Here is a 27,246-nt window from a genome sequence, read left to right as displayed (position 1 = left end):
GAGACAACCTGTTTCGTCATCCACACACACACACACACACATATATATATATATATATATATATATATATAGATAGATAGATAGATAGATAGATAGATAGATAGATAGATAGATAGATAGATAGATAGATAGATAGATAGATAGATAGATTTTTTAAAGATAAACAGTATATGATTTTATACCGAACTTCGAAAAAGGTTGACTGTGTGAAACCGTGTGGTTTGTCTGAAACACTAAACCGATCCATTAGCGAATAACTTGTGAGCTCCCTCCCGGTCGCAGCTCTTTATCTCTCAAGATATCTGTAACACTACACCAGGACATCCAGCTGGACCTGCCTGAGGTTGTTTAACTTTTTTTAAAAATATTCCCCTAATTTATTTCTTAAGGTTCTATAGACAGTGTGGGGATTAAAATATCGCAATTTTAATTATTATCAGTGTAATCTTTAATTGGTCCCTGAACACCTGTAAAAACAATCATCATGATTAGTTAAACAGGGAGCGTTTGCGTGCCCCCTCCCTTTCTCTTAATGGTTTATTAATGTCGTTGAACATACATGGTTTACTCAGCATTACATGCAAGCGTTACACAAATTTATTAGAACTTAAATGTTCGAACAGATGTTCTATCACAATTCATATAATGTGAGGTCATATGGCTTGTTTTATGTCAATGCTGTTTATCAGACAGGATTTTAAAAACTGTCTAAATGTAAAAAATGCGTTGCTTGTTTTACTCATATTTCACTCACTGAATTCTTTTTTAAATGGCAATCTTATATTTACGATAGCTTTGATGTTGATTAGCGTATAACTAATTATTGTGTAAAGTATTTCAGGTCTATTTCTAACCCATTAGTTCAGACATTTATCGTTAAAAACGCATTTTGCGTAAACCTTTTTCTTCTGTACAGAGACGTCAACAGGGGCTACTCAGGTTACGTTATGTCAATGCACCCCCTCCATCAGATCCTGTACCAGCCCCCCAGTCACAGCGACATGCCCGCTCTCAGATCATGATCATTTCAAGATGTTCTCATTGACCGACAGAAGTGCGCGCATACTTGCCCCAACGTCACCAATAATCCCACTCTGACGAGAACACACAAACCGTCATCATGGTTTATGTTCAGTAGCCAGTGCCACCACTGTGAAGGTGTAAACAGTTTTTTTCGCCTTTGAATGTGTGTTTATGAGTTTTCGGTATGATGTTAATTAAAGGCTGAGCAGAGGAGAATCCAGCTCCTATTAGTCGTAGTTGCAGCCGTTGGTGAAATAATAAAAAGCAGCATATAATTATATGCCCAATGACATACATTATATTGGAGCTTTAAACCAAATTTTAATATCGTTTAATACATATATGAATTTAAGAAAGATATACGCAGTTGCATTCAAGATTGTAAAGAGAATTTGCGAATTGGAGAATTTCGCTCTTATTGCTCTTATTAGGTCTATAACAAGCTATTATTTTATATTATACATGCCAGTTATATACCATTTATTGAGACTTGAGAAACAGAAATGAAATAGAATTACATATCTTTCGCTGTTGTTAAATAAAAAAGACCAGTTTTTGTACAAATATGTTTACTTAAGGGATAAAAATAAAACTATGGGATGTAATAGGCCCTAATATATAAACAATAAACCCTATACATTTTAAGTCTTCTGTTTTTTACAGGGGCCACTTGCAAAAACCTAGCCGCTAAATTAAGACTTATCAATTATGACTAGCAATGATTTAGGACCAGTCAGACTTACTTCAATTTGACCAATCTACCTTTTTAGGCAACTGACCAGTTATGACCAGTCTTGAATAAACAAAAGGATTCGACTAACTTCTAGGACTAGTCTAAGTAGGCCTATATATGCAACCGGCCCCAGGAAGATGGCGCCAGTCGGCGAGGTCTTCCGGCTATTGCCACAAATATTATTTTGCATGACACGCCCCTCTGACTTTTTTGTCATTTCTGTACTTCATTTTTACATTTCACTCTTTTTCTGATGTAAGGCAATGCAAATGTGGGCTTTTTAAGGTTTCAACTCTGAAGCTGGCAACAAACCAGGCTTAAGTCTAGTCCCAGACTAAAGTGCAAGTTTGAGTTGTCTTATGAAAATAACTTGCACTGACACATCTTAAAGGTATAGTTCAAAATGAAAAATTGAAAATGCTGTCAGTATTTACACACGTCAAGTCAAGTCAAGTCAGCTTTATTTATATAGCGCTTTTTACAATTTTCATTGTTACAAAGCAGCTGTACAAGAAAAAATGACTATAAGTAAAACATAAAAGGTTATGGAATTCAAAACACAGGTCAAATATCAGACACACAATAAATTCCTATATGCAGTGTTAATTAAATAAGACTACCAAATTCTAGCAGCCCCCCCGGCCAGGCAAAACAGTGCAAAACAGTATGCAAACGGTGGCGAGGAACCCAAAACTCCATTGGAGGAGAAAAAAAACCTCGGAGGGAAACCAGGCCTAACCAGGCCTAACCACCCTCTTGTCATTTAAAACCTGCATAATGTTCTTTCTTCTGCAGAACATAAAATAAGATATTTTGAAAGATGTTCAAAAAACAAAAAAACTATGGATCCATGCATTGACTTGCATTGGTATTGTGTACAATACAATTGAAGCTTTTGGTTACCAATATTTTTATAAATGTCCTCCTTTGTGTTTTGCAGAAGAAAGAAAATCACACAGGTTTGAAATACAAATTTGGCGATTAAATTATGACAGAAGTTTCATTTTGAAGGTGAACTATTCTTTTAAAATATGTGTCATTGCTTTGTCTCAAGATGCACACAGTAATGTTTTAACTAAAGCACTTTTATATAATATGCTTAAATTAACTAAGGTTAGCCCTGTCTGTGAAACTGGGCCCAATTATAGACTATTAAAGAAACATTAAATTAATATAAAATATAAAGAATAATATCTTACACTCTGAAAAATGGTCTGTGTGTGGCCTGTTGAAAGTAACTAAAAAAACAGTTGCTGTAGGTCTTTCGTTCTCTGTGGTCCAATTTCATTAGGGGGCATGGATTACCCTGGGCCGTGTGTGGGTCTGTGCGCTTGTATGGGTGTGTTTTTGCTTTATTGAAATTCTAATACACTTTTATCTTAAGCATTTTACAGACCAGTGTTTATTTTGTGTATTTCTTAAAAACATTAAGACAAATCTAACTGCAACAAAAAGATAATAGTCAAAAGCGGGCAGTTACTGTTTATTTCTGTTTACAAAAAAAATACTACTGACTTCTGTACCTCTCTCGCTCTCCTTCTCTCTCAGCAGCCATACCGAAGAAATTGTGTAAGGCTGGAGAGGTCAAAGTGCATTAAAGATCAATTACAGAATGACAGCCTCATATCCCAAAGGCAAAGTGAGTGTGACAAAAAAATCATATTGACTTATGAATAAGGAGGTTAATGATTCTATTTTAATCTTTGCTTTTTACTGTACAAAGTAAGCTATACTAGTATAGACCATTTAAGAAATATGATTCAAATCAATACACAGGTATGTGCATTTTCCTGTCAGCACACATATCTGCCATTGTACATTTACCCATTCACGCTTACACAAATCTGGTTATTTACTGTCAGTACCTCACCAGTAAAATTCTCTCTCACAGGTATGAAGCACAGCTGAGGAACCGAGGCATAGAGCTACGTGTGCCCTTTCACCTCTCATTAGTGGGGGTGTGGGGTGGGGTTCAGGTTACAAATCCAGCTCTGTTTGCTATTCAGGGTTAAACCCCCCCTTCCTTTGAAAACCCTCAGAGGTGAGAGGTCATCGTTTTTAATAAGGCTCAGTTTGAGGGCTTCATATTTTTTATTATAGGTTCTCTTTGCGTTCCCGTACTTGCACAGTGTGAGGTATGTGTGACGTTTAAGTGCGGTTTCAATCACAAACTTTTTATTTCCATGTTGTTAAAAAAGTGACATGGACATCATTCTCCAATCTCAGATCAACTCACAGAAAAACGACACAAAAACTGGAGCATGTCTCTCGATTCATCATTCATCAGCGGATTCATTGTTCGAGCTGGTTACCTGATACCTGGCCCTCTCCATGGCAACAGGGTCACCTGGGCTGTTTGGGAACAGGTGACAATGCTCCTGTTTCAATCATACAATCTGCTGCAATTATCTCTTTCTCTATTGTACTTTTTTTGTACATGCCTCTTTCCTTATAACTTAAATGCTGGAATATGCTCTACAGAGTCTTCGGTTTCTTCAATATGTCAAATGCTCATGATGTTTAACAATCAGCTAGACAGTCTGGCATCAACAATTATGTGGCTGGATAGGCAGTGGTTTTGTGTCATCAAACTGTTTTGATGTGTTTGAAAGACATGCAAGGCCTGTCTGTACACATTTACAAATCAGAAAGAATTTATCTGCCTGTGTGTTTCTCTGCCTCTTTCTGGGCTCCCCTAACAGGAGACGACAGGGCCTCCAGAAATCGCCCTCCTGTTTATTTGAATTTAGGAGTCTGAGACAAGAGCAGCTTGCTAACAAGCTCCAGACCACCAGGCATGTGCAAACGATCACCACTGATTTTCCTGCACCCCGTCTGGCCTTTCTGTATCAGGTCTCCCCTCTCTTGCCCTCCCTGACTACTGAAATCTTTAGATTTGCATGTTTCCTGTCCACTGGAATATTTAACGTCTATTATAGACATAAGAGTAGAACACAAACAAAATAAAGTGAAAACCAGCACACTTTTGAGACTTTCTCACAGTCATTAATAAAGTGACTCAGGTGAGGCAACATGTATTAAATATAAATATTCAGTCGCACACTTTTGTGCATTTTTTAATAGAAAAATACATGTTTTGTTCAACTTTATACATTTTGTTCATGCTAAAATAATAGTCACACAAGGATCTTAAGTGTTTTTGATCATGCACAACTCTGCATTTGTTAATTTCACACATAATTTATCCTTTTAATATCCTTTTAAATTCTGATTATCCTGTAAGACATGTTTGCAGTTTATTATACCAGACAGCATTGCTATCTCGGTCCTAGAATGGTAGTTAAATACTGCAGATATTTGTGCATTTAAGGTTGCACACATAACAACCTTAAAACTCACTCAAAAACACTCTTGTATAAATATTTTCCCACATTTACAACTGTGCCATGTATATTTTTGGGTTTAAAATATAAACAAATAGCTTAATTGTATTTATTGCTAGTATTGCTTCGAATTGACATTTCATTTGTTAGTAGTTTTTTGCTGGTTCACTGTAAAAAACAGATGGTGCGTTTATCACTTTGGTGGAGCAATACATAACAGTCGGATCTCTGGTTGCATGTCAGCCCTATTGAAAATGTTTTTCAATCATATTGGAAAACCAGAACTAACTAAACTGTTGTGTAATAATGCATGTCTCGGACCTGTGTACATCAAATAACCTAAAACTTTATTTAAAATAATGTAATTGTGTTAGTACTGATTTGTGTTTTGTGTTTCTGTAACGGCTTCCTATTGTGCATACTTAAATGTTACACTCCGCTTTTAAAATCTGTTTGTGTGTGAGTGAGTGTGTGTGTGTGAATGTGACCTTTAACGTTCAGATGACACTGCAGGGCTGTAGAACATAGATGTCACATGACCAGACGCCCACCTGTCCGCTAAACTCAACTCTTCTTGGCAGAAACAAGCAGGTGACAACCATAAAATACACATATGTCCACACTCCCCACAGTGAGAGAAAGAGGAAGAGACAGAAAGAAAATGACATCTAGTAGTCTAGGCATTCAGTATCTGTAGTTCCAAAATTTACGTAAACACTTTTCAAAGAAACTAGAGCATGGAGAGATATGAAGAATTGCATATGAAGTATTATAAACTAGAGTTGATCCTACATCTGTGTAGAGAGAAAAAGAAAAACAAACACTTTGGAAAAATGTTTCCTCCAAATTTGACTTTGCATAGATTATCCAAACCACACTGGTGTGCGCTATTAAATCTGGCGACAGGCTAACAAAAATAATTTAATACTTACATTAAAAACAAAACATTCATAGGCTGAAACCATCAAATTCAATCAACGTTCAAATATAGTGTAAAAGAACATTTTAACATAAGTTCAAAGGTCATTCATCTCTTCTTCTATATGAACTGTCTTTAACTTAGTCAGTTGTTTTTCCCCTTCTTCCTCCATTGCTCCTACCATCTCCCCTGTGACCTTCTCCCTCTCTGATACCGCACACAGGAAGTCTCCATTTAGGCTCGAGGTCATATGACCTCTGAACTCACCGGTAATGTCTGTTTGGGCGAGTAAGGTTGCGCTCACTGTGAGAGTGGTGTACCCTTGCTGGGTCGTTGTCACTGTGGTGTTAAGTGAGGTGGGGGAGTTGTGGGTGGGGTCAGGGGTGTTCGTGTATCCCAGGTGACCAGTCTGCTCCAGGTGAAGCATGGGATGATAAATGTACCCGTTAGTGCTCTCCAGTGGTTCCTTCTTTACCGTGGACAGCGTGTGTGCGGCAGCCAGGTCGTAGAGTACTGGGCTGGGCTCGAGGGAGGTCAGTCGCAGCCTATCATGCTCCTGGAGGTGGCTCAGAGATGTTGAAGAGCTGAAAGTGCCATCACCTGATGACAATAGAGAAGATAAAGCTCTTTAATTCTCATAACACACACACAACAGACTGCAGTCCTCTGATTAAGTTCACAGGAACGATATCCTCCTTAACAGTGTAACATCAGGCTGACTTACCTTGTGTAACTGATGATGGTGACGATGAGAGTTGCAAAGGAGGAAGTACCAGCTTATCTGAAACCACCCCCATGCTGTAACCGTCGAGCTGCAGGGCTCCATCAGACGCAGCAGCACTAAACGCCAAGCTAATCGATGCATCCCTATCCCGGGCTGACACTTCCGGGCTCGCATTCTCCACTTTCACCTCTGCTTCCATCCCATTCACGCTGCAGAGAAATGAGGGGTATGCCGAAGCCGCATCTGTCACCCCTGACGACAATGTTACTCCTTTATCCTGCTCTGCACTGTTCATCTCCACACCTGCAGCAGACCTGCAAGCCAGAGGCTGGAGTCCAACATTCATGCCACTGAATAGCACATGTCCTGTGGAAGACAGGAAGGCTGGGGTGCCGTTTTGGTATATGGAGGTGGGTGTGTTCACAGAGACGCCATTAAAGATGATGGCAGGTGGGGAGATGGAGTTCCTGCTGTCTCCAACCTGCTGGATGATGACCCCGGCCTCCAGAGCTCCAGAGCAGAGAGGCACGGATGCATTACCCATGGTCCCATCGGCACAGGTCGACATCGGACACGGGGACAAAGACTCCTGACCTTTACTGCTCTCATCCTCTGTACTGTGATTTCCATCTGACTCACTAAGAGAGAGAGATGGATCATTATCAACGAATTCAGTATAACTTTTAATTTTTTTGTTGTTCATCATAATGCGTGAAGTCTCATACTGCCAAGTTACTCAAAGGAATAGTTCACCAACAAATCAAAATTCCCTAACATTTTGGGACCTGTACATAGTGACTGCCAGGGTTTATAAAGATCTTCTGAAGCTAAATCAAAACATTAAAATTATAAATATGTTGCCATATTTCAATTTAGCACTTGGATATGTTTGTTTTGGTTTCCATTTTGACAAATAATCTCAAAATATTAATAGTCTTCTCACACAAACCTAATGTTTCAGAAAACATTAGTCACAGAAGTTGGTTGATTACATCATCATTAATGCTTTTGTTTAAGATGGAGCTTCAACATATTAACCGATTTATGTTCAAGTTATGTTAAAGTGACAAATTATTTAATACAAAACAATCCATAGGCATATACATCCAGGATGACATGAGAATATTATGAGAGACTTTTCATGTTTAGGTGAAGGATGCCTTTACTTTGAGCGACGTTCTTTCCAATTTATTTTTCTTATCTTGAACCACTTTTTAATTCTAGTAAATAATATTGTCTTAATAATGAGCTATTGGAATGGTATGTTTTTTTAAATAAACACATTGTTAAACATTGTTAAATTGCCATTCAGATTTAAAAGTAACCGAAATATAAAACATTTAAAATCATTTACATAATTAAGTGCATGTTTTCAAGCTATTTCTTCATCATTTGTTCCAATGGGGTAATGCACAATTTGTAACTATTAATACAATTTAAAAAGTTTGGTTTAAAAAGGTCTTTAATGTGCAATCGTTCAGGGTGACGCAGCTGTATTAAGATAGAGATGGGTGTGCGCAGAGACAAATGGGGAGGTGAGTGTCCACTAAACACCGCGGGACCCCCAGATCAGAGCCTTAATTTGTGTCAACAGTCTTTACTACCGACTCTTTCCAGGCACGCACACACCATTTGGCGCAATGAGTCCTATGGCGACACCAACTCGAGATCACAGCGTGATTCAACAAATGGTCAGCTTTATTTCCGAAGTGTCCTCAGCCAAACGGGAACGGTCACAAGTGAGGTTAAATTTACCTGGTATTTTAGAGTCAGTACAGTCCAATACAGCGCATTCCATCCAGTGATGAGGGTCAGCTGTGACGACATTTCACATAAACTTCAGCTGTTCAAACATAAATTCGTGTAGTTGAGAGGGAGAGATGAACGCGCTTCGTGAATGACTGGAGCAGCTGCGCGACTTTGACAGGACTTTACAACTCCAGTGTGTCTAAACAATGTCCTCTTAATTCAGACTCAGCGAAATGTTATCATTTAGGTTTTTTTTGTGGAAAAGTGTCATTATGTGTGGGAGCTGACAGGACACAACAACGACAACGTTCATGGAGGAAAATGCTTTTCCTCTAGGAAAAAGCAACGTGTGACATAAGCTTTCTGTGAATGGAAAGTTGTATATGTGTGTTTGAGGGAGGTCACCTCCGCCAGGTGTGCCTGAGCTTTGTTCACAAAAGAGAAACGCATTAAAGTAAATCCTGTATGCCCAGTGTGTGTATGTTTGTTTTTAAGTGTGTGTTAAAACAGAGTGCTGAAGAGAAGGTTTTACCTATTCCCTCAAGCTAAAAGAAATGTAAATAGTTCATAGTGATTTATATTAAGTACTCACTCAAAATAAACACACACACACACACAAATATATAGGAGATAGTGACTCGCACGATACATATACACATTTTATCCGTTGGAAGTTTTTAAAATAGATTTAGAGAGTGTTTTTGTATAATGAAAGGTCGTAGGCAAAAACAAGTATACAATGCATAATGATCGAAAAGTCGCAATTTCTAAAACGTTCATTAAATCTATTTAGAACCAATGATAGAAGACGGACGAAGAATCTGCCAGGTTGAAAATATACGCGTCACTCAGCCAGTGTTCTGTGTCTACCTCAAAGGATCTGAGAGTAAAATCTGATCTTAAAAGTTTATACAAATCATCTCATTCTTACTGTATTCGTTTATCTTCATCAAACAAAATGAATGTTGTGTGAACTTGAAAACTTTTCTCACCTCTTGCACTGCGCCTCGGAGGGGTTTCTGTCTCTCTGCCTCCTGTTTTTGAACCAGTTGCTGACCTGTGTCAGGGAAAGTCCCGTGATCTTGGCCAGATTCCTCTTCTCGGCTGGGGACGGGTACCGGTTCTGCTTATACAGGTCCTTCAGCGCGTTCCTGGAGCGTTCTTTGAAGCAGTACACCGTCTCCTCTCCATCCCAGATGGTACGGGGCAGGGGATACTTCCGTCGCAGGCGGTATTTATCCACTGCGCCCAGCGGTCTACCGCGGGCCTTCTCCGCCTCTGTGTACCGGGCTTTGTACCATAAATCCTGCAGTGCAGAGTGGCACGAAGGGTTGAAGCTGTGGCTCTCCAAAATGCTGTAAAGCTCCTGGTAGCGCGCCTGATGGAAAGCCACCAGCGCCTTTGCGCGGATGATACTCTCGTTACCGCGCAGTAAGTCGCTCTGTGGCAGAGACCAGAGAAACCGGGCGAGGCGATCCACGTTGCCTCCTTGCTGAAGCGCCTCGCAAACACACGCAACCTGCTCCGGCGAGAAAGCCAAAGAATTAGAGGCTGCTGTGGGTGAACAGCGCGCGGTCAAAGAGTCCATACTGGGCATCTTGCGCTCCGATGGAGAGGGCTGCTGCTGCCCCAGAAGCATCACAGTGGAAGCCGGAGTGTCTAGAGTCAGGAGTTTGACTTGCCCCTGACCCTCCGCGGAAATCTCGAGAGGTTCCGTGGACTTCACATTTTCCTGTTTGATGTCGCCTGCCACTGTCACTTCACTAGAGGAAGCAGACATCGTTTTTTTTCTTCACCTCAGATTGCTTTAGTCTATTACCCCGCCTCGTTTTTGCCAAAGCTGCTCAGGTTACCCGTGCGCCATGCGAGTGATATCGGGTGTCTCTGTAAGTGGATAGCTTTCGCCTTTCGCTCCTGTGTGACTTCTTCTCAGCCCGAGTTTGGGGGTGACGCACGATTGGCTTAGGGAAGATTCAGAGGGGGCGGGGCGACCGCAGTTTATTAAAATGAATCTGTCACTCAAGCGTGACGCTTTCACCTGCGCTAGGTGAGCCCTCATTCGTGTCTTTTGTGAGCTGCTGTGTTTACTCTGAGCTCAATAGATTTAGACTGTTCATTGAGGTACTTCAAACGACACAGAAATGTTGAAAACGACAAGCCCTTACCCTCCGCTGTTCTTCTGCCCTGTTGCTGTTATAATGACCATACAAAATGTAGCATAAGTGCACTTTATGACGTAAATACTAGCATCAATTGTGTCTGTGCAGTACAGCAAACGTTACACATATATGACATCTTTTTTATGTTTTCAAAATAATACAAACATACATTAAAATGTAACAATATTAACATAAATGAATGATAGATTTATATATAATTCATATAAATTCATAAATAGACCTTTATGTTTCTTGTTTTTCAAACAGCCCTGTCTGGCTCAAGTTGGGATAGGAACGATATTTTTACACGTATTTGTTTCCTTCAGGACACTTTTGAATGTAGGACCTCGGCTTACAAAGCCTGCAAAAGTGTCAAAGCCGAACTCCTGGTTTGATTGTTTATTAAGACAGATATTAATAATAATGGATGATCAAGGATGCCCGAGATGCAAGACGACCAAGTACAGGAATCCATCTCTGAAGCTAATGGTCAATGTGTGTGGACACACGCTGTAAGTAAATACGATCTCGTTTTTTAATACTAATTTAAAAGTAAATTGACGTGTTTTCACTAGTGAGTATAGAAAACAGGTGTTTTCATGACATGTACACAAATCACTATCGTTACTACTGTTAACCTCTTCGCGTGTAATAAGTTTGTTAAACATGTTAAAAACGTTACCATGGTAAATTAACTAACTAGTTGCCCAGATGATAGTAAAAGTCTCACCACAGTTATTGTCGCTACTATCAGACCAGAAGAAAGCATTATGTGAACTCTTTCAAACCTGTCATGTAACTGTACAATTAAAGGACTACTTCACCCAAATATGAAAATTCCGAGTTATTACAAATGTGTATACATGTATTTGTTCTGATGAACACAGAGACATAGATTTGAAAAAATGCTTATAACCAAACAGATCTCAACACCCTTTGGGTTTTAACTTTTGGGGGAAGTATCACTTTAATACCATTATTGTCATGGTGCACTTTGTGAAAATAAATACGGGCAACAACATGGGCCCATACTATAGCTTTTTATTTGGTTTACGTGAGCAGTCTGATCTGTCTTTTCAAAAGTTTAATAGACAGGTGTCTGTCTGGAAGATGTCTTATTATATCTAGACATAGATAAATGCACATAGAGATTGTAGCATGTGGAGTACATGGGTCTAAAGTCATGTGACTCCTTGTTCTCTGGTTGCCCTTGACTTGCAGAGAATGTCAGGACACACAGGGGACTGCAGTGCTGACCTGGGACCATATGAATATATTACACACCGAAGACACACAGCTGGAAACAGTCCAACACGCATATCTCCCAGTCACTCTGTTAAAGCTTATGCAAAAAAATTCAAATTTTAGCGACATATGATTAAATACAGTTGATGGAATGGGAGGATGACATGTATGTGTGTGTGTGTGTGAGAGAGAGAGAGAGAGAGAGACCTTTAAAGCTTGATGCTGAGTGTGTCCCTGTGACCTGCAGAGCTGAAGAGAGGACACAAGTAAGTGTGTGTGTAAGATAGTTGATGAGAAGAACACAGGTAGCTATTTGTGTGCGTGTCTGAAATGCAGGGGTTTGCAGATTTGGTGTGTGTGTGTGATGGAGTAAGTTTTGCTGATTTAGAGGAGTATAGTAACCTTTCAGCATGCTGACAAACACAGATCGGGGTTGGAGAACAAGCGGGATGTGTCTAGCAATTGTTTACCTGAGAATCTGTCTGCCTGCATGTGAGGTTTGCATGTGTCATGTTGCGTTTGTTAAGGTCATGGGTCAGGGAGAACTGTTGTTTAACCTTTAAAGTTGATATCTAAAAGTGAAAGAAATCATGATTTTTGTATATTATATTTATGAGTTTTTTTCAAATGTTTCGGAATAAATATATTTAAAATTGTCATTAAATGTCAAAACACAAACTGTTTACGGCAACTAATTTATTCAATTTTTTAAAGAAAAAATTGAAGACAAACAGAAAGCTGCTCAGTGGAAAATGAAATGCTGTTTATTGTATTTCAGTTAGAAACATGCATAAATCCCACGCTAGATTGAATATTGCTTTCAGTGACGCACACCCACACACATGCACATAGTGTTTTGTCAGCCCTTAATGTTCATGTCTGGTTTGCTTCAAACCTGAGCTCCTGTCATCACCCCAATATGATTGAATAAAACCACCACACACACACACACACACACACACACACATCAGACCTCTGTTTTATCCATTAGTCTAACTTATAGCTCCGTTTGGAAAGTTTCTGGATCCAAATTTCACCCTCTGAAGCATAGAGATGATTGAAATGTGAGTTTGCATGGAATAGCTTTTGAAGGTTTTTCCAGCAGATTTCACATTTCATTACTATTTATTTTGACTCATACTCTTTACGCAGAGCTTCTGCCAGTATGAACAGTCCACCAATAACACATGCATGGCTATGTGTGTGTTTCAGGTGTGAGAGCTGTGTGGACATGCTGTTTGTTCGTGGCTCAGGTAACTGTGTGCAGTGTAACACTCCTCTCAGAAAGAGTAATTTCCGTGTGCAGCTTTTTGAAGATCCAGCCATCGATAAAGAGGTGGAGATCCGCAAGAAGGTTCTTAAAATGTATGTGAGTGTATTACTATGTGTGCATCCAAAGAAGTGATCTATAAAAATATGTTTTGAAACAAGTTCTTGTCTTCTTCATTCATCAGTTATAATAAAAGGGAATTAGATTTTCCCTCTCTGAAAGGATATAATGACTACCTAGAGCAAGTGGAGGAGATTGGTGAGATACTTTTATCAGTTTATTTATTTATGACTATTTTTAAAAGATTTTTAAGAAGATTTTTTCAGTTGCTGACAGAGTTTTTATCTTTGTCTATATGTGTGTCCAGTGTACAACTTGACTAATAACTTAGATGTTGAAAAGACAAAGCAGATGATGGAGCAGTACCAACGAGAGAACCGGGACGTTATACAGAGAAACAAAGCCAAACTGGTGAGTGTGTGTGTGTTCCTGGTCTGAATGGACAATTTTGATTGAGCGAATGCCTGATTTGACATGTGATATCCTGGTTTAAGAGGAAGAGGAAGTAGATTGTAGCACCAATCGGGTTGACATTTTTTGGGAGTCATGACTCGTGACCTAACGGTCAGTGCATGTGCTCCAGACATGTTGAGCCTACTGCTTTGTTATTCTCTTCCCTTGGGTGATGTGTAGTGGCTTACACCGTGTCTACACCGGACGCCAAGACAAAAAAACGCATTAGAATCCATTATAATTTTACATTTTTCACATCCGGTGTAGACACAGTATTAAGCACGCACAGTCCGAAATGTTCATATACGTTTTTCATATTTGTCATCCTTAAAATTCGTCACACACAGAAACCTTGCACACAGAGACAGATGCCTGATAATGAATCCATTGCGTTCGCATTGCCACTCTCCTTATCTCTTTCATCCCTTGCTTCTCTCCACAGTACTTCACTAAGTAGACTGTCCTCACTCTCTGCCTACATTTTCTTGCATAACTTTACCTGTCAACACTCCAGTTTTCGCAGAGAGTCTCCTGTTTTTCACACCCATCTGCCGCCATCCATCCGTTTTGTTATTTCTCCCGTAGCCTATTTAAGTTTCTCCCATTAATGCAATTGCGAACGGACCGACGGAGACCGCGGACCGCCCTGGGAACCCTGAAAACCCTGTGGGTCTACTGGATTTTAAATGTTGAAGTATGGTCTTCTTGCTTTTGGCACCGTAGCTATAAAATCAGTACATACTATCCTGTTATCAAGCTGTTCCGCAATCATCTGCTACTACTGCTACTCTATTCTATTCTAATGCTGTGTTACACAGAAGAAGCTTGTTTAATAGGCCGCATCTTCAAGAATGCAGGTGAATAATCATCATTCCTTCTCTCTTTGTAAGACGCGTGAGCAGGAGGAGTTGGAGGAGTTGTTGTTACTGGAGCAGCAGGATTTTGAGCAGAGGAGACTGCAGACCCTTCAGGACGAACAGAGACAACTACAGGCCAAGAGGAAAAACAAACAGGCCCTGCTGGATGAACTGGTAACAAAATTCCTATTTGATGTCTGCATTTACATCAGCAGGACATTTTTTTTATTGTTCCCTCTTCTGCAATTAGTCTCTGAGATGTCTCCTGTCCGAAGTAATAAAGACATCCAGAAGATGTCTGTAAGATGTTTATGACTTGGGATTTATGTAAAGCTGCTCTTTCTAAGATGTTTATCTGATGTTTTTACACAGCAGGGGCCTCATTTATAAAACTTTGCGTAGGATTTGCGTCAGAAGTGGCGTACGGATGAAACATAGGATGTGCGTACGCACAGAAATATTCGAATTTATAAAACCGGGCGCACGCACATCCTACGCAGTTTTCCCTTAATAAATCACAATCAATTCTAAATGTAGCACAGCTTTTGCGGCTTCATGTCACGCCCATAGTTGTCCATAAATAACTGAAACGCCCACAAGTTAATATTCATCGATTGTGAAATCAAGGCAAACACAGAGAGGAAATCAAAAAAACGTAACTTCACTCAATCTGAAGTAGAAGTTATCGTTGGCGAGGTGGAAAAGAGGAGACAAATGTTGTATGGAGGGCACAGTATGGGCATTACTAATGCCAAAAAGGCACTTGAGTGGCAAAAGGTTGCAGACGCTGAAAATGCTGTAGCCTCACAACCTCGGACCGTGGCCGAAATAAAAAAGAAATGGTCGGACATCAAAGTCGAGGCAAAAAAGCGTCTAGCGCTCCATCGCCAGAGTATGTCTGCCACGGGTGGGGGAAATGGGAAATAGTTCAGTGCAAATGTAATTTCTTGCAGCTTTCTGAATGGTTGAGACATACGTCATACGTTATTTTATCAAAAATAAAACAAACTAAAGGCATATGCATGAATACCATGATTCCGTAGCTGATGAAGACATTTTTACTTTGAAAACAACTTTCCGCAGTGGACAATTAATACATCTATCTGTGGGCTGTCTATCTATTTATCTATCTGCTCCGCCAGACAGACACATTGACGAGAATATCAGTTTTGTACATGATTTCGTTCCATATTATTTATGATGATGAATGGCATAACATGCCAAGATTATTGCATAACATATTTCACTTTTCTTTTCGCAAATATGTGTTAATTAGCATTTCTGTTGTAATTTTTGTTTTGATTTTGTTTGTTTTACACTGCAGATCGATCAAACGGGTGTTCGTGTAGGCTGTTAATTGTAAGACTTGCTTTGTGAAGTCTTCATGTTATTTATGAGAGGCAGTATTGCCATTTCTTTTACACAACGGTCTACAGTTTCACACACTTTCACGTGTTTCTTCCATCTGCCGACAGTGTCACCATTTCTCATTTCACCCGTTTTTGTGCGTACGCCTGGGTCAGAGCTTGCGTGAAGGACCACACATTTTCCCGTCAAGGTTGCTTTTTATAAATACCAATTATTGCGTAGAGAGTGGCATACGCCTTCTTTTGTGCGTACGCAACGTTTATAAATGAGGCCCCAGATGTTTTCCAGGTATCCAGATGTACCTGTGGTATCTGAGTAGTTTGTTTGTTATTCCAACTGAATCTGCCTGTCCATAAATCCATAGAGAAATTACAGTGGCACTCACTGTAATGACAAAATCTGATCTTGTTGGTTGTGTGACCCATATCCTGTAGGCTTTATTTCCTGATCTGAATGTTGTGTGTGTGCGTACAGGAGAGCTCTCAGTTACCTGCGGCCTTGCTCTTGGCTCAACATAAAGATCGAGCCTCTCAGCTGGAGACTCAGATAGAAAAACAGAAGCAGAACGTCAAACCGACAAACATCTTCTCTACTGGAATAATGATGGTGAGCGAACATCACATGTACACACACACACACACAGACACAGAAAGATCTCATCTGTTTATGGACGTTGGAACCGTTTTCTGTGATAATATTGTACTCTGTACACACAGACACTCATGTTTGTATTAGCCAGTGTTTGAATATGTGGTGGGAGTTTGTGCGTGTCTGTGTTTATATAATTTTGTAGTGTGTGTGTGTTGCAAAACAGGCACAACTGGTTTGTTCTTAAAACCCCTTCAGCGGTCACTTTAAAGGACACCGACCTGAATCAACATGTCGTGAATGTGCTGCAAAAGAGGAAGTGTGAGTGCCATTTGAGAATAAAAACAGGGAAAGCAGCACAAAACGTGCACACCTGTTTAAGGAATTGTGTGTGTGTTTGGCACAGTGAGGATAGCAGTGAGAAAGAAGTATTGTTAGGTTGGATTCCTTAACTCTTTACTATTCCAATGTAAGGAATGTGTGTGGCAGTGTGGCTTTTCGAGAACTAGTAGAGGAGTATGTTGAGTCCGGAGTATGTTACAGGGCATTGAAAGGACACAGGCTCTCACACTTGTTACTTGAGATCACTCAGAGCCAGCTGGTGGGACCTCAAAAACCAAATTAATCCTGACTGAACCTGTATGTGTGTTCACTAGTGTTACACAGTTAATTCAGGTCCTGAATGAGTAGCTATATTTTGGTTGGTGCATTTAACTGTATTTTGTTGTGGTTGGAAATATGAATGTGTGAAGGTTTTTTCGTTTGCTTAAATACAGGAGAAGGGCGTGCTTGTGTGATGATTTTAAAATGTGCTGATCTGAGGTGTGTGTGAAGGTCAGCAGAGGTGCTGATAGACGGTTTATATTTGTTGACCTTGAAGAGCCCTGAAGACCTGCATAGTCAGAGCCCCGACACACTTTCCCGCGTGAAAAATGTTCTCATTCTGTCACTATCTTGATTTAACATAATTGTTCTGTGTTTTGTTGGTTTATCTAGTTCATGACGGTTTGGTGAGGAAAAAAAATGATCTGTGTGCAAAAGGAACAAATAAATGAGCCTTTGCATTGTAGAGCCATAACTTTTGTGTGCCAGGTGAAATGTAGTGTGGTTCCCAAGACAGCGGTTCTAAATACAGAACCAGGGGAGATGGTTTATTTAAAAAATGTAAAATTTAAGTCCATGTCGTAAAAAGATGTTTACTATGTGTTAATGTTAAACACATGGACCGATTCGCTGGCCAGGCAGGGGCGAGGTTAAACTGGCGGACGGTAATGATTGTCGAACCGCAGCAGATATGATTGATTTGAACACAAGGCCCGTTAAACAGTGTGTAACTGCTTGGAGTGTAACTCTGAACACACATAGAACCGTAGGGGAGTGGGGGGGGTTCAGCTTTGGGATTTCCTTCCTTCTCCACCCCCGCGCTGTAATGAAGATGGATCGAGCTGGCAGCTCTGTTTTGGGGCGCTGGGGAGGGAATATGTATCTATAGTTCTATAGTCAGTCAACATGCTCCGCAGCATCAGCAGCATTTCTCTGTACCCTCACAACACCTTAAACTGATGTCAAGAGCAGATGTTTGTATGCGAGTTGGTAAAGATGGAGCAGTGGTTTATGATCTAGTGTGTGTATGTGCATACTGGTAATTTAACACGTTTTCCACTGGTTTAAGGATGTTGACAGGATAATCTCTGGAATATATAAAGAATGTTGTGTGAGAGCTATTTTGGGGTTGTTCATCTTGAAAGAGAGAATTGAGTTACTTGAAATTATCTAAAACTTTCACGTGTACATAAACGGTTACTTAGATTGAAATGGAAATTATTTCTGTGCGTTTGTAGAATTATAAATCTGCATCCATATAGGTACTTGCAAATAAACAACAGCACAAAAGAGTTTGATTGAAATTTTCAATGTTTTTCTTTCAATGTTTACAATAACAATATTTTGACCCTCACAGATGAGCTACATAAATGAAATATGTTATCTTGAATACAAGTTGCTTTGGAAAAAAGTGTCAAATGTATAAATGTAAATTAAATGAAAAGCTTGTGTATATAAAATGCATTTAACTATATTTAAAGTTTTTGGGGACAGGTAAAACTGTTTCCGAAATTTATGTTATACTGTGGAAGACACAATGACCAGGACGCAAATGTGAAAACTGTTAAAGAATTCAGTTTTCTGCTACTAACCAAATATTGGTGATACAAATAATGCAAAATACAGTTTAATGGCCAGGAAATTTTCTATTCATCCACCATTGCAAAAATGTAATTTTGGACCCTAGTTTTATCAGATTGGGTTGTTCTATTGCCGCAGATTATAAAACGTCTCTTTCAAACACTATTTTTCATTCTGTCTGTTTTTTATCTGTTCAGTTTTCCACTTCAGTTTTGGACTTTATTCTTCTTTGCTGTTTTGTTGCCATTTAAATGCATACTGTACAGTACAGTTGGCCAAAGTTAAGACAATGTCTCCCATGGAAATTCCAACTACACACACGCGCACAAACTCCTTCCATGCTGTGGTTTCTGTCTGTCTCCAGTAAGTTCAGTCTCCCCTGTGTGTGTGTTGCCTTTGTATGTGTGTTGGCAGCAAGCAGTGTTGTCATACATCTTTAGATCTCCTGGTTGGATCTGGAGGGGTGTGTGTGTTGGCGCTCATGCATCTGTGTGTGTGACTTGATCTCAATGTCTGTGTGTGTTGTTTAAATGAGGTCATCCACATTAACTGTTCCTTTTAAACTCACAGTGAGTGTATGGTACATGTGCCCACTTCATTTGTCCTCAATGACACAAAACTGACAGTTATTTACAAACATATCAGCAACATTATAATGAGAATAGCTTTTTATTTTTATATTTTTTGACATACAGAAAAATGCAGACAAACAGATGTATTCAATTGTGATTATAAACATGATTGAAGTGATTGAGGTACAATGCTCTCACTGTCTCTGTCTTTCTCATTGTCTCAGGGTCAGACGGTGTCTTTGGCTCCTGTGACTCGTGTGGAAGAGGTGTTGTATGTGTATCAGCCTATGCACTTCGATACATATGGCCCCCCCATTCCAGAACTGGATCAGCTGGGCCGACTGGGGTAAGAAACACTAAAAACATAAATTTAAAGCTACAGGATGACAAAACAATTTTTTGCAAACACATCTTAACATGGAATTTTAAATGTGATCCAGATAGAAATAGTCAAAAACTGTGAATATTAAATAAGAAGAAACCAGATACATGCGTGTGTTGTCCGTAGTTTTTAGAAAGGGAAGAATGGGATTATCATCTCTTTACCCTCTGCCCTGATGGTGAGTGTGTGTTTGACAGAGATAAATGACCTTTTATTTAGACAAATAAACCACATCTCCCATGATGCCCTGCTCCCAGGGTAAACAGGAAGTATGCTGACATATGTGCTATGCTTGCAGTTTCATACTTTACTCTACTCTTAAAGGGATAGTTCACATTCTGTCATAAATTTGTATTTGGTTAAACACAGAGAAAGATATTTGGATGGATGTTTGTAACCGAACAGTTCATGGACCCCATTCACTACAATGGTGGAAACAAATTCAATGGTAGTCAAAAGAAGATTGAATAGAAAGATTTTTTCATATTAACTAAATATTGCATTAAATCAGAAGCATAACATGATCTGGCCTTTGAGGCTTATCTTTGCCAATTTGCACTTGATTATAGCATTTCTGACCTCTCAAGAATAAACCAAGCCTTTACACACGCACACAATTTTAGATTTATGTCAATAATTATAGATTTTAACTACACACACAAACACACTTATGCATGTTTTTCGTATACAGCTAATAGTTTTAAATATCAGAGTGATATAATAGTGTAAATATCACTCTAACACACCCTAACAGAAAACAGTGCATGTTTTTAATTATTTTCTATAGTCTTATTTAGCTTGCTTTTGGAGATAGATGCCGCCAGAGTATAGATATGAACACACACACACACTGAAATCTATAGCATTCTTATAATGTGGTTTGGGTTGAAAAGCAATTGGGTTATGAAAAGAAATGACGGGTGGATCTCTGTCTCTTTGTTTTTTCTCCTTCATTCTGGAATCTTTTTTCTCTTCTGTTATTTCATCAAAGAGTTTGACCAGCTTCTGTCGTTTGAACTGGAGAGCGACTGTGTGCGGAAGAATCTCTAAGTGTTTGTGTGTATTTGTGTGTGTGAGGTTGACAGAGAGATTGATTGTTTTTTGCTATTTGTCTTCGTGTGTTTTGACAGTGAGTAAGTAGAGATTTATGTTGGAATAGGTTGTGTTTTTGGAGGGTCGTGTATGTATTCACTTCCTTCTCGCCCTTGGGGCCAACCTCTCTCTCACTCTCTCTCTCGCGTTCTCTTTCTGTCGCTCTCTCACACTGTTCTGTACCTGAATAAATACAGATTGGGTGGGGCATTTTATTAAAGACAGCTGTGTGTGTGTGTGTCTTGAAAGGAGGTGATTGGGTTGAAATTTTCTCTTTTCCACATTGAACCGTATGTATGTGCACAGTTGTGTGTGTGTTTGTGAGGGAGATATGTATGAATAGAGATGTAGCCAAGATGGCCCTGCACTCTCCTATTTAGAAATGTCTCTGTTTGTTTTCCCACTTTTTGGGAGATCAGTACATGTATGCGTCCCCAACTCCCCTCCGGATTACACTTTTCATTGTTGGACTGTACAAGTCCTTTGATGACTTAATCATCTTACCATCAAACATTTTCAAGACAGACACACATTTACTCCGTGTTGAGTGATGTTCTATGAGTTTAAAGACATGTTTTCAAAATGTTGGGAAATTAAAGAAGCTTTAGCTTTTGACAGGACACAGCTTGTGTGTGTCTGTGTTTATATTATAACTTGATGATTTGTAAAACGTTTTGAATAAAGTCAAATACAGTGTATCGGAGAGTGCAAGAGATTTCCCACAACATTAGCCTGATGATTTTTATTTTCCGTTTAAAATGTTTATCGCCATAAAATATTGAGTGAAAATTGAAGAAGAATCTCATAGTCTTTGGTATTCACTGGCTGTTTGGCATAGTCTCTCGTTTTTGCTTTAATGGAATCAAATGCTTGTTAATGCATCTTATCCTTTAGTTTTTTGGAAATTTTTAAAGAGCACTTTGCATAGTTCAGAGGAATCATAAACTGAACTACAATTCTTTTTGTATAAGGACGATAGCTCGTGACAGATTTTCTTGCATTTGGTTAGAGATCTAATAAATGTGTACTTTATTTCAAGTTTGAACGTTTAATAGTTTTTATTCATATATTTTGTGTCATTTATTGTGTCATTGTAGGTTTAGTCTTCTCCTTTAGGTTTCTCTCGTTCGTGTTTGAGGGGCTGTTGCCGAGGGCTCATTTTTCATAACTATGGCAATGTTTAGGCTACAATGTCTAGAAAAACACACTTTGCCATACAGGAAGTCATTCTGTGCCAGGCAGGAAGTAATCCATCAGAAGGTCAGTTGAGGGAGTGTGAGTGTGGAAAGGGTCAGTAGCTTTATTGTGTTTTTCACCATAAATCTGGTGGGTTATTATTTATATAATAGTTTTCAGTTATTAAGTTTGTATAAATAAAAAAGTACATAATGTTTGCGAAGAGTTTTTGTCTTTAAACAAAATTATGTTAAGTGGCGATTCTGAGATGGAGGGATAAAGGGATACAACACTAACTTAATGCATCTGAATGATGTCAAGTACTGTTGACATTAAACTGTGAGTCCTCTCTCTCTCTCTCTCTCTCTCTCCTTTCCATCAGTCAGTGTTTGAGGTGAATGTTTTTAAAACAGCATTTTGATTCGAAGGGTTAGGGATAGATTGAAAATTTGCATATGCAAACAAGCTTAAAACAAAGATTCTGGTCTGGGCATAAAGAATTAATTTGGCTTGCAAATAGTCACTTTTTCTATGCATAGAAGAAAGAGTTTTAAAATCTACCTTCGGGGTGCATAATGGAAAATGAATGGATATACTAAACAGGTTTGCCCTGCGTCTCTTTAAATATGCGAATTTGAGTGAATTTTGCATTTTGCACTGCTGCAGTGTTGTGGATTTTCCGTTTGAGCAAGGAATGTTCATACACAGCCCCCGGCTATGCATGTGTGTGTTTTTGTGTGGTGTTGTTTCGGTTTGCCTCGTTCAGAGTGCATGTGTCTGTGGTGTTGTCGTTTTCCTTGACAACAGAAGTCGCACAAGCAATGTGATAATCCCTGGCCTCTTCATACTCTACAGACACACGCTGCCTCTATAAACAGCAGTATATCTGTGGACCAGTAGGTTTTAATGATGCATTATGTCCTGGTGGAACCCAAGTTGCCTCATGGCTCCTGTGTAGATGAGTTTGCTCCTTGACCTCTGATGAGAATATTTGTGTCATGGATGAGTTGTAGTTTGATATATGTGTGTGACATGGCAATGCAGGCAACCAGATCTGCTTGTGGAATGTGTGTGTGTGTGTGAGAGAGAGAGAGAGAGAGAGAGAGAGAGAGAGAGAGAGAGAGAGAGAGAGAGAGAGAGACTGACAGCTAGACACTGACCCTGTTAAAATGACAGATTGTTCAACAGCTGCCCGTGTATCGCTCGAAGTTTCTTTAGCTTTCATCCTAAGGAAAACATTTCTAAGTTGAATTGTGGGTTTCTCAAACACGCCTGCTTAAATAAGAGTAAAGGGCAAACTCAGCTACTTTTGATATTACTAGAAGGATTTTGAAATGAAATCCTAAAAATCTGAAAACGATTCTGAGACCATTTCAGAGATATTTATTCTGATTTTAAAATGATCTATTTATGGGTGTGTTTACATTAAATTATAATTTTAGTTTCAATATTTCATAAAAATAATTACATACAATGCATGTACAGTATTTACCCATCATGATTTATGTTTGAGATTTGTAAGGTTTTTATTGATCATGAATGCTCTTTGACAGTGATTCATCTATGTAATTTCATATGTGTGGTTTGTGGATGAATGATTCAGAAGTGAAGCACGACTGCTAAGTGCATTAGCTCAGGGTCCAGCGTTACGTCAATCTCTGTTTGTTTAGAAAGTATGTGAAGCTGAGAGCAGTTTAATTGTTTCTGATTATACCTGATACCCTCTTTCCTTTCCTCTCATTCTCTCTCCCTCCGTTCCCCTCTTTTCACTGTAGCATTAGTTTACATTTCATTCTCAGTTCTCTCTTGATGAATGGCTGCTGCGGGAGATTTTTTTTAAATGACACCTCGGGGTGCTGTGGGATTTCACAAGCATTTGGTTATTACAGTGACAGGTTTACATGAAATTTATTTTTTTCTATAAAGACTAAATAAATTATTGACATTTTGGTAATAAAGCAATGTATTTTTATTGAGTATGCATTGTCTAATATAGTGTTTATATGCATTTCCATCTATACACTATCGGTCAAAAGTCTTTGAACAGTTTCTAATTCATATTTTTTCCACATTTTAGAAACTCACCAAAACTTTGGAATAGCACAAAGGGAACTATGTTTATGGATTATGTTGTTATCTTTTGGGTTAAATTAGCAGAAATTTTCTCTTGGGATTGATTTTATCATGCCGCCACTTGGGGTTTACCTTTAGATGTTTAGAAGTTCCCATCTATTCTGAGCTCTTATTGGCAAAATCTTTTTTTGTCAAAGTCATCCATTTCAAAGACATTTTTATATATATACATATATAAGATTAGTTTATAATTAAAAAATACATGCACCCTTTTTTTATTTTAAGTCATTGACATGCTATGTAATACAGGACAGCTGAGCCGCTCCCTCTAGAGGATAAAACACACACCACATTTCCAAGATTTATTTCCAAGATTCTCAGTGGTCTGTGTTATTCTCTAACTGTCCTCTTTTTGTGTATAGGTATTTGAATCATGTGCGCACAGCATCCCTACAGGATCAGGCTGGTGGTTATACATCAGGATTGGCCTGCCATCGTGCTGTCCAGGATGCATTCAGTGGCCTATTTTTGTGATATTTCTATAAACTACAATCCTTTCTGGTCTACTGTTCATCATACTATGTTTATCTGAAGACTCATTCAAGAGGAGAGAGGCAGGCGGTGAATGGATGGGGAAGGATTATGGGACTTTGTGAATATGACTGAATTCATAATACACTGGCTCCTGGGGTTTATGCTGAGGAATAATGTGAAAGAACTTTAATAGTTGTACATGTATATTTGTTGATAATTTGTCATATTTTTGTAATGCGGTTTCGTTTAAATAAATGGGGAAAAAATGTCCTTGTGTCAGTTTTTTTGTCTATAAAGAATTTAAATACATCAGTACATAGCATCACCCACAAGGCATGATTGTTTATTTTAAATCAATAAGTAAAAGAAAAAACAAAACATTACAATGTTAGAGAAACCATTTGTTTCTTTAATCTGTCTGTTCTTCACACTTCTGTTTCTTAGGACACGGTTCCTCTGAGCTGTCTAGAAAGGAAGAAAGACAAAAATTTCAGATGTCTAGTACAACACATAGGCTATAGAGTTTCCCCCACTGTGACCTGACTGCCTGTCCATTGAATGTGTGGTGTCCATAATTAATAGTTCAACCAAAATGGAAAATTGTCAACATCTACTCATCCTCATGTCACGTAAAATGTGTTTTTTCCATTTTCAGTTATTGTCTGAATTTTGACCTGTTTCGCATACAAAGCGAATATAATGCAAATCTCTTAGTGTGAAGTCATGAAATGTAATAAATAATAGAAGTGGTTTAATTTCAAAATGTATTCCCAAATGACATTTCAAAATGTGGGTCTCTTACCTCTGTCTTGCGTATGCTGTCTGTACAGGACTTCTTTAGGTAGAGTGAAACTCACACACATCATCTCCTTATTAGGTGACACGTTCCTCACCATGTGCACAGAACATTGGCCTTGAAGTGAAGTCTTTAAACGGGCTTCTGCCCGCTCCACTATATCCCTCTGGGGGTCATCTTCTTTGGAGAATCCGTAGCAATGCACTTGAGGGAGGTTAACCTGGCAGGAAAGGCTTTGGTCTGGTTCTAACAGATCTATGAAAGCATCCAGAAATTCCAGTGCCAGCGCAGGAAGATTCATCACCACATGAATTTTCTGTGAGCCCCTCATTAGAGCAGGCAGGCGCTCTTTTACTGGTCCTCGGATGAAGTCCCGGCCATCCATGTTAAAAGAAGTGATCTTGTCAACTTTGTTGAGTTTACCATTGTGCTGGAGCCAGCGGAAAGATTCTGGGTTTAAGTCATTAGCAAAGATGTAGCAGCCTCGACGGGCAGCTGGGACAGCAAATGGACCGACCCCGGCAAAAACGTCAATTACGATATCGCCACGTTGAAGTAAAGACACTATGCGCTCATGTTCCGTGCTGAGTCGAGGGTTCCAGTAAACTCGAGAGAAATCAAACTCGTAAAAAATGCCATTCTCACGTACCTGAGAGAGGTAAATCCAAATGTTAATAAATATTATATACTGAATGAAACACATTATTTTTGATAATTTTGTTGACTCGTTGTGTCAAGTGAGCTCACCTTTGCCACCATGTTATCCTCTCCTGCCAAAACCTCCATCTGGAAGTTCCTGTAGGTGGAGTCTATGGTGTTGGTCTTGTTGACCACGCAAGTAATGCCAGGGTTCTTATCCATGATTACCTGACCTGAAAGAAAACAGTCCAAAGTTCATAAACAAACACAAAAGTTTATATTTATTATTTACTCTCTTCTTATGTCCCTCTTTTACTATTACCAATCAGCTTTCTAAAGGGAATTTGATGGTCTCTCAGGTTCATGTGAGCGATGTGTCCCACTCTGCTAAATCCCGATGTCACATCCTGTCCCTCAGGAAGTACAGCTCGCAATATCTCATCACTCTTAAGATTCTCATAGGTGAGTTTCAGTTCATATCTCTGGATCTCCTGAGGAACTCCAAATGCTTTTAAAGCTGCTGCCTCCTCACTGCCAAATGAATCTGTTGATGTTATGCTGCTTGGATCTAACAGAACTAGCCGGTGCTCACACTTACAGCTTCCTTCTTTATTATTTTCTTCCAGAACACGTTTAATTCCAGGCCTCTGTAGCACCACTTTCTTCAGACTCTTCACTACTTTGTTGAGAACATTGGTTGGAACGCATATGGCAGGAACGTTGACCGCCTGGGTAAAAGCAGCTTTGTCAAGGTCTGTCATGCCCCGGACTGCTGGTGGGGGGCTGTATAGCCCCAGATCTGTTAATTTTTTAGATTGGTCTGTCATCATAAATCTGTGAAAACTGACAAGAGTTGACAAATGGAGGGTGTTTCTCACAATCTTGTTGGAATTCTCAGTATGGCAAATAATAGGAGAAGAGATGCAACTTTGATGTTTCTTCCCCAGTAACGACAGTCTGTGGGTTCCGTGAAGAATCGTGTATAATGAAAAAAGAAGGTATAAACATAAAGGTGGATAAAATGTAACTGATAAACATACACACCAGGACACACATTCATTAACTTTACCACGGATTCAATGAAAAGCAGAAGACTGTTAACTACATTTAAAAAACGGCAGGCAAATCTAGCCATTTAGCCATACAACGTAAGAACGTATTATTTCTAAACGATTACCTAAAACACAAGTGCAAGTTTTACACGATAAGAAAAATATTTACAAATTACCTTCTCCAGAAAGCTGCCATGCGTTACGCGTTTACGTCATTTCTATGCGACGAGCTCTGCGTGATGTGATTGGTTGGC

The 27,246-nt window shown here is 39.1% G+C and overlaps 3 protein-coding genes across 16 annotated transcripts; 1 reads left to right on the top strand and 2 right to left on the bottom strand.

The window, feature by feature from the left end:
- Nucleotides 1-4,791: 4,791 nt before the first annotated feature.
- six4a (SIX homeobox 4a) lies at nucleotides 4,792-10,428 on the bottom strand. The gene is made up of 3 exons (XM_079473927.1): nucleotides 9,485-10,428; nucleotides 6,744-7,381; nucleotides 4,792-6,619 (listed from the first exon to the last, which is right to left on the bottom strand). The coding sequence occupies exons 1-3, from the start codon at nucleotides 10,270-10,272 to the stop codon at nucleotides 6,117-6,119; spliced, it is 1,929 nt and encodes a 642-aa protein (XP_079330053.1). The 5' UTR covers nucleotides 10,273-10,428; the 3' UTR covers nucleotides 4,792-6,116.
- A 549-nt stretch (nucleotides 10,429-10,977) lies between these two features.
- On the top strand, nucleotides 10,978-24,765 carry mnat1 (MNAT1 component of CDK activating kinase). Of its 3 annotated transcripts, XM_079473693.1 has the most exons (9): nucleotides 10,978-11,163; nucleotides 11,873-12,162; nucleotides 13,109-13,261; nucleotides 13,351-13,424; nucleotides 13,534-13,637; nucleotides 14,570-14,710; nucleotides 16,379-16,510; nucleotides 19,473-19,594; nucleotides 24,394-24,765. In XM_079473693.1, the coding sequence occupies exons 3-9, from the start codon at nucleotides 13,128-13,130 to the stop codon at nucleotides 24,503-24,505; spliced, it is 819 nt and encodes a 272-aa protein (XP_079329819.1). In that variant the 5' UTR covers nucleotides 10,978-11,163; nucleotides 11,873-12,162; nucleotides 13,109-13,127; the 3' UTR covers nucleotides 24,506-24,765. The 3 variants fall into 3 exon arrangements, with proteins under 3 accessions (XP_079329819.1, XP_079329818.1, XP_079329817.1); XM_079473692.1 differs by having other exon boundaries at nucleotides 10,981-11,163; nucleotides 11,873-13,261; XM_079473691.1 differs by lacking the exon at nucleotides 11,873-12,162 and having other exon boundaries at nucleotides 10,983-11,163.
- On the bottom strand, nucleotides 24,599-27,239 carry trmt5 (tRNA methyltransferase 5). 12 transcript variants are annotated; one of them, XM_079473684.1, is made up of 6 exons: nucleotides 27,169-27,239; nucleotides 26,819-26,897; nucleotides 26,263-26,739; nucleotides 26,049-26,173; nucleotides 25,308-25,950; nucleotides 24,599-24,970 (listed from the first exon to the last, which is right to left on the bottom strand). In XM_079473684.1, exons 3-6 carry the CDS (start codon nucleotides 26,699-26,701, stop codon nucleotides 24,915-24,917), a joined length of 1,263 nt encoding a protein of 420 aa, XP_079329810.1. In that variant the 5' UTR covers nucleotides 26,702-26,739; nucleotides 26,819-26,897; nucleotides 27,169-27,239; the 3' UTR covers nucleotides 24,599-24,914. The 12 variants fall into 12 exon arrangements, with proteins under 12 accessions (XP_079329810.1, XP_079329809.1, XP_079329813.1 ...); XM_079473682.1 differs by having other exon boundaries at nucleotides 24,751-24,970; nucleotides 27,162-27,186; XM_079473681.1 differs by having other exon boundaries at nucleotides 24,751-24,970; nucleotides 26,985-27,175.
- Between the last annotated feature and the right edge of the window lie 7 nt (nucleotides 27,240-27,246).

Source organism: Barbatula barbatula (assembly GCF_947034865.1).
Source record: "Barbatula barbatula genome assembly, chromosome: 14".
NCBI lineage: Eukaryota > Metazoa > Chordata > Actinopteri > Cypriniformes > Nemacheilidae > Barbatula > Barbatula barbatula.
Note: the sequence above shows the minus strand (reverse complement) of the source record. Positions and strands in the feature narration are given on the sequence as shown.